Below are 13,666 nucleotides of genomic sequence, written 5' to 3'. Positions count from 1 at the left end.
TGTCTCTGTTTTGCTTGTCCTGGGATGGATGTTTTGTCCCAGTTGAAGTGCTGTCCTTCCTCATCCATGTGTAAGGATACAAGGGGGTCATGTCGTCTTGTGGCTAGTAGATGTTCATATATCCTGGTGGCTAGTTTATTGCCTGTTTGTCACAATTCTTGCTTGGTATTTTGTAAGTGACATTAGTTTTGCATGTTGTCTGTATAGGGTCTTTCAAGTTCATTAGCCGCTGTTTTAGTGTGTTGGTGGGTTTGATGCCAAGGGGTCTGAATAGTGTGGCAGTCATTTCTAAGATGTCTTTGATAGAGGGGAAGAGTGGCTAGGGTTTCAGGATGTAGAGTTATGATTCAACAAGCATTGAAGAACCACATTTATTTGTAATAAATAGTTACTCCTATTCATACAGAAACCTGGTGCATGCAAATTGTTCAAATATATAACAGCCCTCTCCCTGATGTCTATGCCTACATTGTCTCTACAGTGAGTACAGGTGCAAACTACTCACTTGCAACCTCACCCATATCTTCTTGCTCCACAGTTTGCCACCTCAATCCTTCAAGAGCTTTATTCTCTCTCAGGTTACACTCTTGCCTGTAATATACTTTCAAAATGCCTTTGGATTTTAGAGTTCTTTATTACAAACAGGAAAATTACTTACTTACCATGGGTTTCCTTTTACAAATATCCCCATTTGAGAGCAGCATTGAGCAGAAAGAACCAGTTTTTAAAAAAATGGGGTCAGCGACTTGGTCGGACGGGCAAAGTATTTAGTAGCCAAGAAGCCTTATTCAATCCAAATCAAACAGACCCCCATTCAAATTGGAAGCAGCAAGTTTGTGACCTTTGTAAAATTAAACAACTTTCAAAAGAAGCACAAATTAATTCATTTATTTTATACAAAAGTTTAAACATTGCAGGTTGCTTTTTCTGCAGCTTCTGACAGGAGTGAAGAATCGTAAAAAAAAAATTAGGCTGATGACATTAGAGCAAATCAGGATTGTAGTTTAAAATAATGTTCATAGATTGCTTGTAGAAGGAATTCAAAATAGGCATTGGATCTCAGGGTTACGAGATACTCTGACTTCAGCAGGTCCTTCACGTCTGGCAAATAATATTTCAGCTGAACTCCTAAAAATGAAATATATTTGAAGATAGTAAATCTATACACAGCAGTCTATCAAGATCAACAAAACGGAGTTGGTTCGAGGAAGGATATTACAGCTGTTACAGCCATTCAGGACCTGGCTATTTCAGGCAGTGCTACAATACTCAAAGAGACACTACAGCAATACTAGCCAGCTGGCACAGCCGTCTGACTGAACAGAAACATATTGCATCATATGGATGAATTAATAATAAAGAATACTGGGTATATACCCACGTGCACTCATCACAAAGCACTTTAGTACATGCTTATTGTTCTGATTCAGTATTTAATATCAAGCTGTTTCAAGAAGTAGTTGAATATAACACTCACCTTCATCCATGAGCTTTTTAATAACCTTTATCAGTACAGTTTCCTTTGCAGCTTCAATAGGGTCATCCTTTGCATCAAAAGACCAACTGCAGAAAAACAAGACAAGAACATCATTCTCTGGTGAGTTTTTGTCAATTCAGAGTTGAAGAATTGCCAAGGGTTGGTGATAGCTAACTCACAACAACAGCCAGCACATGAGTAATTAACCACATCATCAAAGATTCCAACCAAAATGTTTGTTAATGAAAACAATTTACAAATAAATATTTTTTAAAATTACACTTGCAACTCTCCACAGAGCTAAGAACATTGGAGGCTGTATTTCTAATGTGTTTCACCATAGAATGGGAAATGGAAAACAAGGACTTAATGAGAGGTGGGAGTAGCCAAATCACTTAAAAGACTTTTATTATGTCATCTAAACTATGCTGCAAGCATAGCTTCACAAAGCTAACAGGCAACATTACTATGTTTGTGAATAGATAACTGTTCCTTTTAATGTGTACATTGGGATGAGGATAGAGAAACCAGAATGTACTTACTTGTCTCTCTGAATAGCTTGGCAGAAGATTTCCAGTTTCAATGACTCAATGTTAGTATGAGCCTGTAGACCCTCCTCCTTCAGACAGCAAACAGATAAAAAACACATTCAGCTTCCAAAATAATTAAGAGCTGCTATACATCTGTCCCAGGAAATAACAGTATAAATCCTCAGCCGGATGTTCTCCTCCAAATGTACAATATTCTCATTCCACATGCCTGTCCTTTTCCCATTCCCTGTTTGTTTACTTCAATCACAAACTATTCCTGCATTTTTTCACTGCCTCTCAACCTACATGCAAATAAAACACCTGCTCACTTTTAAGTCTCTCAAGGTTACATTGACGTCCCTTGTTCTAATGCTCTTATTTATTACTATTCAGTTTCTTTGTATCAACTGGAGTCAATTTTAAATATTCCCATAAAATGACCCTCCAGATTAAAAAAAAGTCAAAACAAAGATAACTCGGAGCTGATTGAGGACATTCAGAGAAAGTTGGTGAGCCAGGAAAGCTTCATTGATGCCACCAGGACTTAGCTCACAACCGACTCAGTCAAGCAAACACTAAACATAACTTATTAAGCAAGAAGGGCCTCTTGCTGAGATATTTGTATCAGCGATAGTCACAAGTGAGGTGCCAGAAAATTGGAGGTTGGCAAATGTGGTGCTACTGTTTAAGAAGGGTGGTAAAGACAAGCTAGGGAACTATAGACCAGTGAGCCTGACCTCAGTGGTGGGCAAGTTGTGGGAGGGAATCCTGAGGGACAGGATGTATATGTATTTGGAAAGGCAAGGACTGATGCGGGATACTCAACATGGCTTTGTGCATGGGAAATCATGTCTCACAAACTTGATTGAGTTTTTTGATGAAGTAACAAAGATGATTGATGAGGGCAGAGCAGTAGATGTGATCTATATGGACTTCAGTAAGGCATTCGACAAGGTTCCCCATGGGAGACTGATTAGCAAGGTTAGATCTCATGGAATGCATGGATAACTAGCCATTTGGATACAGAACTGGCTCAAAGGTAGAAGACAGAGGGTGGTGGTGGAGGAGGGTTGTTTTTCAGACTGGAGGCCTGTGACCAGTGGAGTGTCACAAGGATCGGTGCTGGTTCCTCCACTTTTTGTCGTTTACATAAATGATTTGGACGCGAGCATACGAGGTACCGTTAGGAAGTTTGCAGATGACACCAAAATTGGAGGTGTAGTGGACAGCAAAGAGGGTTATCTCAGATTACAACAGGATCTGGACCAGATGGGCCAATGGGCTGAGAAGTGGCAGATGGAGTTTAATTCAGATAAATGTGAGGTGCTGCATTCTGGGAAGGCAAATCTTAGCAAGACTTATACACTTAATGGTAAGGTCCTAGTGAGTGTTGCTGAACAAAGAGACCTTGGAGTGCAGGTTCATAGCTCCTTGAAAGTGGAGTCGCAGGTAGATAGGATAGTGAAGATGGCGTTTGGTATGCTTTCCTTTCTTGGTCAGAGTATGGAGTACAGGAGGTGGGAGGTCATGTTGTGGCTGTACAAGACATTGGTTAGGCCACTGTTGGAATATTGCATGCAAATCTGATCTCCTTCCTCTCAGAAAGATGTTGTGAAACTTGAAAGGGTTCAGAAAAGATTTACAAGGATGGAGCCAGGGTTGGAGGATCTGAGCTACAGGGAGAGGCTGAACAGGCTGGGGCTGTTTTCCCTGGAGGCTGAGGGGTGACCTTATAGAGATTTATAAAATTGAGAGGCATGGATAGGATCAATAGGCAAAGTATTTTCCCTGGGGTCATTAGGATTCTATACTGGTTTTGAAGAAAGCTTTCAACACAATGCTCTCCAATGAGAGGGCTTGTAGGACAAAGTAAACAGTTGCTTGCATCAATCAATACAGGATATCTTAGCTCCTAAAGAAGCAAGACTTCTAAAAAACCCAATTAAGTTTGTCCCCAAAATAGAAGGAATGTTGCATCTCCCTGGGTACAGCATCTGCCTTCCAGATACTGTAGAGGAATTCTACAGAGCTCTAGTTGGTGGTCACCTTCACAGGTCCTGCCTGATTCAAACATAATATGAATGAGAAGTTTGATTTTGTAACAATTAAACTAAGTGTTTCTATAAACCAAATTGCACTTTGATTTTAGCTGAGATTTCCTTAATCGGCTTCAAGATTCCCTGTTGTTCCCCTTTCTGTAGTTTGTTTTATTTGGGACAGAGAGGAAGAGGTAGTATTCCAGTAAATAAATGTTTTTTTTACCCTAGGTAACATCATAGAAGAGGTTTAAAAAAAACAGCTACAAGAAACTACACAGTGATTTTTTAGTATTACAGAATTTAAATACTGCTAAAAACAAAAATAAATGTTATCAAAACTTTGTTTTCTAATCCTCAGGTCAATTCTTAAGAATATCAATTCAAAGGGGAAGGAGAAAATAATCAGCATTTATACATGGGATGAGGGGGTGCTGCTTGGCTAATACTCCAGGTGATACTGATTAACAGTTGCCACACGTGGTTTAAATGTTAAATCAGGCAGTTTGAATATGATTGTCAAGGCATTGCCCTAAGAAATAAACCAGTGAATGATTGTCAGCTATTTTGTTTATTTGAAGCAGGTGCCATCTTCAGGTTTCTGTTGAAATGGACAGGAGCCCTTTGCATTAATATAGAATTAGATTAGAGGAGAAGCTTTATGTCCAGAATTTTTCAGATTTTCCAGAATCAGTGGGCATTTCAGGAAGGAACAAAATAAAAGTTAATACCTAACATTTCAAAATGAATCATTTTGGGAAGGGCAGTTAACAGGTCACATGCTAAAACATGGAGCAGACAGAACACCAAAGTACAATGAAATTTATTACACTTCTACTCAAGTTACATAATTTGTGATGTTACTGTTAGCTCCGTCAGTTCACACCAGTACCTTTTCAACAAATTCCAGGAGATCAAGTGCCTTCTTGAAATCATATTCATTTGCTTTTATGTTGTCATCACTGATGTAAAGCTGCAGAAAATGGATATTAATTTGATTACTAACAATTGATCAGAAACTTTAAAATGTCAGTAATGTGATGGGAGGGTAATTTGCTTGGCCAACAACTTATAGTTCATCCCAAACTGCTCGAGAAGGCAGCGGTGAACAGAACCTTCTTGAACTGCTCCAGTCTATTTAGTGTAGGGGTACCAGTTTCAGTGGGGAGACAATTCCAGGATTTTGATACAGGGACACTGAATGAATGATAATATATTTCCAAGTCAGGATAGTGAGTGGCTTGGAGAGTAGTTTGCAGGTGGTATTCTAATGTAACTGCTGCCCTTGTCCTTCTAGTTGGAAGTAATTATGCGTTTGGAAGGTGCAGTCCAAGGACCTTTGGTGAATATCTGCAGTGCTGCTACTGAGCATCGGGAGCGAATGCTTATGGATGTGATGCCAATCAAGTGGGCTGCTTTGTTCTGGATTGAGCCTTGTAGATGGTAGAGAGGGTCTAGGGAATCAAGAGGAGAGTTATTCACTACAGGATTCCTTGGCTCTGACCAGCTCTTGTAACCACTATTTATATGGCAGATCCAGTTGACTTTCTGGTCAATGGTAACGCCAGGATGTTGCTGTCAGGCATTCAGCAACAGTACTGCCATTGAAAGTCATGGGGCAAAGGTTTGATTCTCTCTTGTTGAAGATGTTCATTGCCTAACCCTAATGTAATCAACCTAAGCCCAAATGTTGCTCATATCTTGGTACATATAGAAACAGATCGCTTCACTGTTGGAGGAATCGTGAATGATGCTGAACTTTTTGCTGCTGATTGCACACTTTCCCACTTTTGTCCTTCTGATGGAAGGAAGGTCATTGGTGAAGCAGCTGAAGATAGTTAGCAGAAGTGAGTATTGCAGATGCTGGAGATTAGAGTCAAGATCAGAGTGGTGCTGGAAAAGCACAACAGGTCAGGCAGCATCCAAGGAGCAGGAAAATCAACATTTTGGGCAAAAGCCCTTCATCAGGAAGACAGGTAGGCCGAGGAGACTACCCCAAGGACCTTGTGCAATGATTTTTGAGAGCTGAGATGACTGACCTCCAATAACCACAACCATCTTTCATATATCTATATTTTTCCCCTTGGCAGTGGGATCAATAACCAGGGGTCACAAATTTAAGACAAGGGAAGGGATGTTTAGAGGGGATGTGAGGAAAAATATTTTCACGCAGGAACTCTACCTTTCAGTGTGGTACAGGCAGAAACCCTCACAACAGTTTAAATAGTATTTAGATGTGCAATGCCAAGGAATACGAAGCTGTTGGAGGATCCGAACTATAGGGAGAGGCTGAACAGGCTGGGGCTGTTTTCCCTGGAGCATTGGAGGCTGAGGGGTGACTTATAGAGGCTTACAAAATTGAGGGGCATGGATAGGGTAAATAGGCAAAGTCTTTTCTCTGGGGTCAGGGAGTGCAGAACTAGAGGACATAGGTTTAGGGTGAGAGGGGAAAGATATAAAAGAGACCTATGGGGCAATTTTTTCTACACAGAGGGTGGTACGTGTATGGAATGGGCTGCCAGAGGAAGTGGTGGAGGCTGGTATAATTGCAATATTTGAGACATTTGGATGGGTATATGAATAGGAAGGGTTTGGAGGGACATGGGCCGGGTGCTGGCAGGTGGAAACTAGATTGGGTTGGGATATCTGGTCGACATGGACAGGTTGGACCAAAGGGTCTGTTTCCATGCTGTACATCTATGACAGGAGCGATCTTTCTTGTTCTCTTAATAGTTAAAACAAAATCTTCAAGAAATCTCTTACCTTTCTCTGTTCCAGTGGGAACAATCCCATGAAATATGTTACTTCTCATAACTAATTCCTATCCTGGTAAACCTGGACTGTACATTCCTTATGGTTTTAGTGTCCTTTCTGCAAATACTTCAGACATGCTATCCTGTTGACTTTGGACACTTGGATAAATTATGAAAAGTTTTGTGCTTAAAGATGCCCTCTGTACTTACGTGGATCAGCTGTAAAGCAGTTAATACAGGCATGGTTTCTATGTTGAACTGTTTCTTATTTACCAGTTCCATTGGCAAGGTCTCTTGATGAAGCAAATACCTTTCCTGTGCTGTCAAATCTGTAAGAAAAAGTACAATGAAGGTATTACTTTAGAAAGAGCATGATCAAGGCATTGGAAACATGAAAAAGTGTTGCTTGCCAAGCATCAATAAGGAGTTTCACTGCTGTGACCAAATTTTACAACTTTGGATGAAAAACATTCCCAGTCAAGTACTGCACAGTAAACAGTGCCACTACTATTTCTAACTAAGAATTAAGTTAACTTAGGTTGTTGGCACACTCCTTCATCCATTAGGCTCAGAAAACTAAACCCACTACTATTAATATATGAGAGTACAGCAAGAACTAAAGTTGGCCAATAGATTGCTACCCTTTATTATGAAAGGAATGAAAGTCGTAGGGCTATAGAGTTGTACAGCATGGAAACAGACCCTTCAGTCCAACTTGTCCATGCTGACCAGATATCCTAAATTAATCTACTAGGTTAAGCAGCACTAATTTCCCCACACAAAAGAAACATAGGTAAAAAGTAAAACTACATAAGAACAAAGTTGTTTTTGTGAAGTGTGAAATTTTCAAAAAATTAAAAATTCCTAATATATGTTTAAGATATTCTTGTTTAACATATCATATACCCTTGGTGACAAGATGGTATCTATTTGCTTTGTTGAGGAGTCTGAAATACTCAAAAGTCTTAGTAGGTAGACAATGGGACAGTTATAAGGTCTAAGACAATCATGTAACCTTTTCTAAAGTCTGCCTGACCACAAAGTCTGTGTGGTTTGACTGTCAGAGCTTAAAGGGTCCAGATTGTCTTACAGAAAAAAGTACAAGATATTTGTACTTAGAGACAATGCCAACAAGCTATATGCTAACAGTGGATTGGAGACTCCCATTCTAAGTCCAAGGAAAAAAAGTGTTGAAAATGTCAGATTGTAAACAGCTGTGCATAAAAGCAAAAATGTTATGCTTCAGTTTCAAGGGATAGGCAATAGCCTACTGGTATTATCACTAGACTATTAATCCAAAGTTCCAGGTAACGTTCTGGGGACCCATAGCAATGTGGTGGACTCTGAACCGCTCCCTGGGCAATTAGGGATAGGCAGGGAATGCTGGTCCAGCTGTTAGCACTCATCCTGTGAATGAATAAAAAAATTTATACTGGGCACATCTTGAAAAGTGTATGCCATTTTGGTCTCCTTATTTAAAAGGAAGATGTAAAACACATTAGACACACATAGGTGGTTTATTAGATTGAAAACTGAAATGAATGGCTTGGCTGATCAGGAAACGTTAGACAGATTGAGTTGGTTTCCACTTCGAGTTTAGAAGAGTGAGGGTTGACTTGGTTGAATTCTGAATGGTGCCGACAAGGTGGACATAGAAAGGATGTTTCCGCTTTTGGAGCGGTCCAGAAATATGGAGTCAACCTTTCAGGACAGATGGGAGGGTGCTTTGAACCCCAAACCCTGCTCAGACAATTGAGACACTTTGGAATTGGAATTTTCTACCATAGAAGATTGTGAGGGGTCCAATGAATATTTGAAAGACAGAGGTGATGAGTTCCTACTAGAATTGAAGGATGCTGGGCCAATCCTGAACTGAACCCCATACCCCCAAGGGACGGTGATGGCAGTGGAATTAGCTCTGTACTGAGCCCAGCACTCCTAGTGTAAGGTCATACACCTTGGTGAGAGAAAGTTGGCTCAGTCTCACTACGAATTCTGTTTTAGATTATTTTTGAATACCATGTACAATATTGGTCCCCTTATTTAAAGGAGAATATAAACACGAAGGAAGTCATCTGGAGGTTTACCAGACTAATACTTGGAATGGTCAAGGTGTCTCATGGAGGTACAGTTGAACAGGATGGGCTTATATCACTGGATTTTTTTTTTAGGAGTATGAGGTGACATGACAAATACACAAAATCCTAAGGGGTCTCTACAGGATGATTGCAGAGAGGATATTCTGCTTCTGGGAGATTTGCAAATTAGTGGTCTCAATTTAAAAACGAGACATCACCCATTAAAACAGAGATGAGGGAACATTTTTTCTCATTAGTCTTTGGAATGCTCTTGCTGAAAAGGCAGTGGTCCTTAAATATGTTTAACGCAGAGATGGACAGATTCTTGTTAAGCAAAAGGGTGAAAAGGTTATCAAGGGTAGTCCGGAATAGGGATTCAAAGTTCCTGACAGATTAGCCAGAATCTCACTGAATGGTGGAGCAGTCTTGAGGGACTGAATGGCCTCCTCCTGCTCCCTCTATATTTAGGCATTATCAGCATGGGACTATTAGTGTTGTGAAGGTATACCTTCAAAAGAGTTGAAAGCTAGCAAGGACTTAGGCACAGAGAGAAATAGAAAATTTACAATGTAACATTTAGTCTAGCAGCTAGCAGTATCTGGGTTTTTTTAAAAAGATTAGATTACTTATATCAGATTAGTTACAGTGTGGAAACAGGCCCTTCGGCTCAACAAGTCCACATCGACCCGTGGAAGCGCAACCCACCCAGACCCATTCCCCACCTAACACTATGGGCAATTTAACATGGCCAAATCACCTAACCTGCACATATCTGGACTACGGGAGAAAACCGGAGCACCCGGAGGAAACTCACGGCGACACAGGGAGAATGTGCAAACTCCATACAGTTGCCTGAGGTGGGAATTGAACCAGGTCTCTGGTGCTGTGAGGCAGAAGTGCTAACCACTGTGCCACCATGCTGCCCATGAGACAAGAAAATTCAAATTCAGTCAGTTTAAATTATGCCCCAAGATACTAAACTCCAATCAAGTTTGAATTTGGTATTTTGATAATATCAAAACCAATGAAATGATCCGATGCTTTGGGGTATAAATATTAAACACGTTGACCAAATTGGGGAGAACTGCCATGTCACCAACACCTGCAGACTGCCCACAGAATAGCTCTCTTAATGGAAACTTTATCAATGACCTGTGAAACAGATATTGCTAAGAATAGAACGCAGAGGAAGATAAAGAAAAAATTTGACAGCTGGCTGGTTTTGAAATTTGAACTTTTTTCATAAATCTTAATCAGGGGTTTTATCGGAACAGTATTATAGAAGGGAAAGTAAAAGATAGGTAAGAGAAAGGAGGAGTTGTAAATAGTTGTTAGTTAATATCCTATGTTAGACTTAAAGAATAAAGTTCTTATTTTTTTCTACTTTAAAATAGTGACTTTTGGAATAGTTCTTGGCCTCTCTAATTTTAACAGGTTACAGCATGGGTTAAATCATTTCTGTGTTGCAGGTTTAAGGTGGGGGGGGGGTGGGTGGTGCTGTTTAACTCTGTCATAACACTAGGAACATAGCACTGGAGACGTGAAGTTTGTATTGAGAAGACAAAGGTATCAAAGTGTTTGATACTTATTATGAAGAACACTGGCATCTATGATTCAGCAGCCACCACAAATAAACATGAGAAAAAAAGTAACAACATTGAAAGAACTGACTTTACCCTCCATCTTTTCTTGCAAATGGTCATCGGGGAGATCAGAAGCAAACGCGGACAGTTTACTGAGACTCAGGAGAGTTTTCTTCTTTGCAAAATACCGTGTCTCCATATTAGCAAGGTTAAGTAATGTTCTGTAAGCCTGCATCAAGGCAAAATTAACATTAGGTGACTACTTTCCCATTAAGTAATCATGTCTTATTCCCTTCCCAAATCCCCTCAGTTCCCCTAAAACCATGCAACAGCCAAGACAGCAAACAAATCCAAGGCTGTGCTCAACAACCACTGCATCAACAGCTGGGTAGAGCAAATCTGGTTTATACTTTGGATGGCCAAAAAAAATTGCCACTGTTACAAGCAGTGCTTCAGCTTCATAACCTACATCAGAGAGAAGAACACTACCTGAAAGGCCATTGGTTAACATGCTGGAACTTTCTTCAGCCAGTAGCACTGACTCAGGATAATCAGGGGTGGCCAGTTAATGCTGACCGTACCAACTATACTCAAACCCCTCTTGGAGGGGAAAACTGGGCCTTTGAGGGAGAATTTCCCTCCAAAACATCGATGTTTCCCTGTTCAGGTCCATATTCTCAGCTTTTACACAATTTGATTTTTCTTTCCAAGAGTTCACATTGAAGATCTAATGCAATACCTTTTCAAAGTTCTGCACGTTAATCTCATGAAGCCAGCTGAGATGTTCGTGGGACTGCAGGAAGCTGGCCAGGTTTGCATGCTGGGAGACTGGTGGTGACAGAAGCTTACCCCTTTTGCCCTTTTCCATGTACCAACGAAATAAGAAGTCGGAAAAGTTCTATTCAAAGAAATGAAAATTTGCATCAGTCTTTCCCTTTATGTGCCTGATCTCTTTGACATTGATAGAAGCCTGAAACCGGTTCACGTCAAACACAAACATGTTACAATGTTCCCTGTGCATGTATTTAATTTATGTCTGAGAGCTTTCAGTGTGTAAGTGGCTGCTGCGTTTTCTATCTTACAATAACAATTAATTCAAAAGTATTGTATTGAATGTAAAATGTTTTGATGTTCAGGGGTCATGAAAGACTACAAGTACATGCAAGTTGGTTCAATTATTACCAATTTTGATTTTAAAAACTGCAACTCAAAAGGAAAAACGAACAACAAGAGGGATAGAAAGGCTGCACCTGATCTGCAAACTGGTTCAGATACCGCTGCAGTCTGGTCTGGTTATCAGTTTGTTCACACAGTTGTATCAGGATGTCAAAATCACAGTACTTTTCTGCTAGTGAAGCAGTCAACTGGTATTGTCCGAGAGAAACTAAAAGAAGAAACATTAAAAAGTCACATTTCTCAAACAAAAGTTCTTGGGCAAATCACACTTTCCCACACTGCCATGCAAGGACTCCAGCATCCAGGCATAATTGCAATAATATCACACAGCTGTACATGACTAGGTATAAACATCGTGGAGGTGAGATACGTTGGCAAACTTCCACTGCATTCCCTCTACATCAAGTGTTTCCTTCCTTAGACAAGGGGACCAGACCTGCACACAGTACTTAAAGCGCGGTCTCACCAGTGCTCTGTACAATTCAAACAGGATTTTGTTGCTCTCTACTGAAATCTTATTGCAATAAACGTAACATTGCTTGCCTATCGAATCACTTACTGCACATTAGAGTCATAGAGATGTGCAGCATGGAAACAGACCATTCGGCCCAACCTGTCCATGCCGACCGGATATCCTCCTATTGCCATTCACTTTAAATCAACATCCTCTCTATTCTGTCCAGCATTTCCATCATTGTTTTAAAATGCCTTGTCATTAAATTCTTCTCTCAACCTTCTCCAAGCCTACAAAAACCTCAAAACTGGACTGTTGTACGTACGTAGTTGTGTCAGAAGATGCGAGCGTTTCTGCGTATATTCCAAATCTAGTTTATTATATCTTTCCTGTTGACTGGGTCTGTCCACTGACTTGAGTTGACAAACATATCCATCCAGATAGAAATCAATCAATACCACTAGTTGTTCGAGAAGGGCATTGCGTAAATTAGTGTCGACTTGTGGGTACACCTTGTTCAAAGCAACATCAGTTTGCCGTAAAATCACACACCTCACGCCTGATGGACCACTGGATGCTTCAAAGAGTTAAGAATAAACAAAGTTATTGAGATGTAAACGCAAAACTCAAATCACAAATCATTTGTACACTGGATTACAAGTAACAACTGAATTGTTAACAGTAGCACCATGTTAAATGACCCTCTCAAAGCATAATTAACGTTCATAAAATCATACAATTATTCCACCATTCCATCCATTGTGGCTGAGCTAGCTCTTTATAAGAACTCTGCAAGAAATCTCTAACCCCTGAGCATTTCATATAGGCCTGTGATTCTTTCAAGTATCCATTCTATTTTCTTAAAGAAGCTTCTGTTTAACCTGCTTCCACAGCTTGCAGAGTACACGGCCCAGATCATAATTCAAAATTTTTGTTTTTAAATCTTCTCTGATGCAAATTTTCAAAATTTCTGTTCACAGACAGACTCTGCTACCCTATCTGGTATTGAGCACCTCTGATGCACAGCACATCACTCTTACTCTAGCGACTTTTTGTTTTGTTTAGTTTTTCATGAGAAGAGGGTTATCACTGGTTGGAGCAATAAGCTAGTATTATTGCAGCCCACAAGCTGTACAAATACCCACAATGCTATCAGAGTGAGTTCCAGGATTTTGACCCAGCAACAGTGAAAGAATGGTAATCTAGTTCCAAGTCAGGATGGTGTGGGGTTTAAGGGGGTACCCACTAGTTACTGGAAAAGTGACAATTCAAGGTAGCCAATGAACAAATTCCTCAAGAAATCGGCAGAACCTACACACTCCATCTCTCGTGCAATGTGTCTACTTTTTAATCACCATATTACTGTCATGAACAGCTATCAACTACCTTAGCAAATTTAAATTGAGTTCTAATTTAGAAAGCAGGATAGTCATTCCAGACTGAACCACTAAAATCAGTGTAGATATTTTAATTAACATGTTCAAACATGTCATGACATACCTCTGAAGTAGGTGGGACATGAACCCGAACCAGAGGTATGAACTCTACCACTGCACCACAAGTGTCCTTCTGAAATCTA

The 13,666-nt window shown here is 40.1% G+C and overlaps 1 protein-coding gene across 2 annotated transcripts in view; it reads right to left on the bottom strand.

Moving 5' to 3' along the window:
• Positions 1-872: 872 nt before the first annotated feature.
• The window catches only part of nup133 (nucleoporin 133), a 65,669-nt gene continuing 52,875 nt past the window's right edge, over positions 873-13,666 (bottom strand). For both annotated transcript variants that reach the window (XM_060831885.1, XM_060831886.1), the window contains exons 18-26: positions 12,413-12,664; positions 11,708-11,841; positions 11,197-11,355; positions 10,551-10,686; positions 7,007-7,125; positions 4,936-5,016; positions 2,020-2,096; positions 1,478-1,563; positions 873-1,128 (exon numbers count right to left, since the gene is read on the bottom strand). In XM_060831885.1, coding sequence (XP_060687868.1) covers positions 992-1,128; positions 1,478-1,563; positions 2,020-2,096; positions 4,936-5,016; positions 7,007-7,125; positions 10,551-10,686; positions 11,197-11,355; positions 11,708-11,841; positions 12,413-12,664 — 1,181 coding nt within the window. In that variant the 3' untranslated portion in view covers positions 873-991. The remainder of the gene's footprint in view (positions 1,129-1,477; positions 1,564-2,019; positions 2,097-4,935; positions 5,017-7,006; positions 7,126-10,550; positions 10,687-11,196; positions 11,356-11,707; positions 11,842-12,412; positions 12,665-13,666) is intronic.

The sequence above is a fragment of the Hemiscyllium ocellatum genome, chromosome 10, assembly GCF_020745735.1.
Source record: "Hemiscyllium ocellatum isolate sHemOce1 chromosome 10, sHemOce1.pat.X.cur, whole genome shotgun sequence".
NCBI lineage: Eukaryota > Metazoa > Chordata > Chondrichthyes > Orectolobiformes > Hemiscylliidae > Hemiscyllium > Hemiscyllium ocellatum.
The sequence above is the reverse complement of the archived record's forward strand: the minus strand, read 5'-3'. Positions and strand labels throughout refer to the sequence as shown.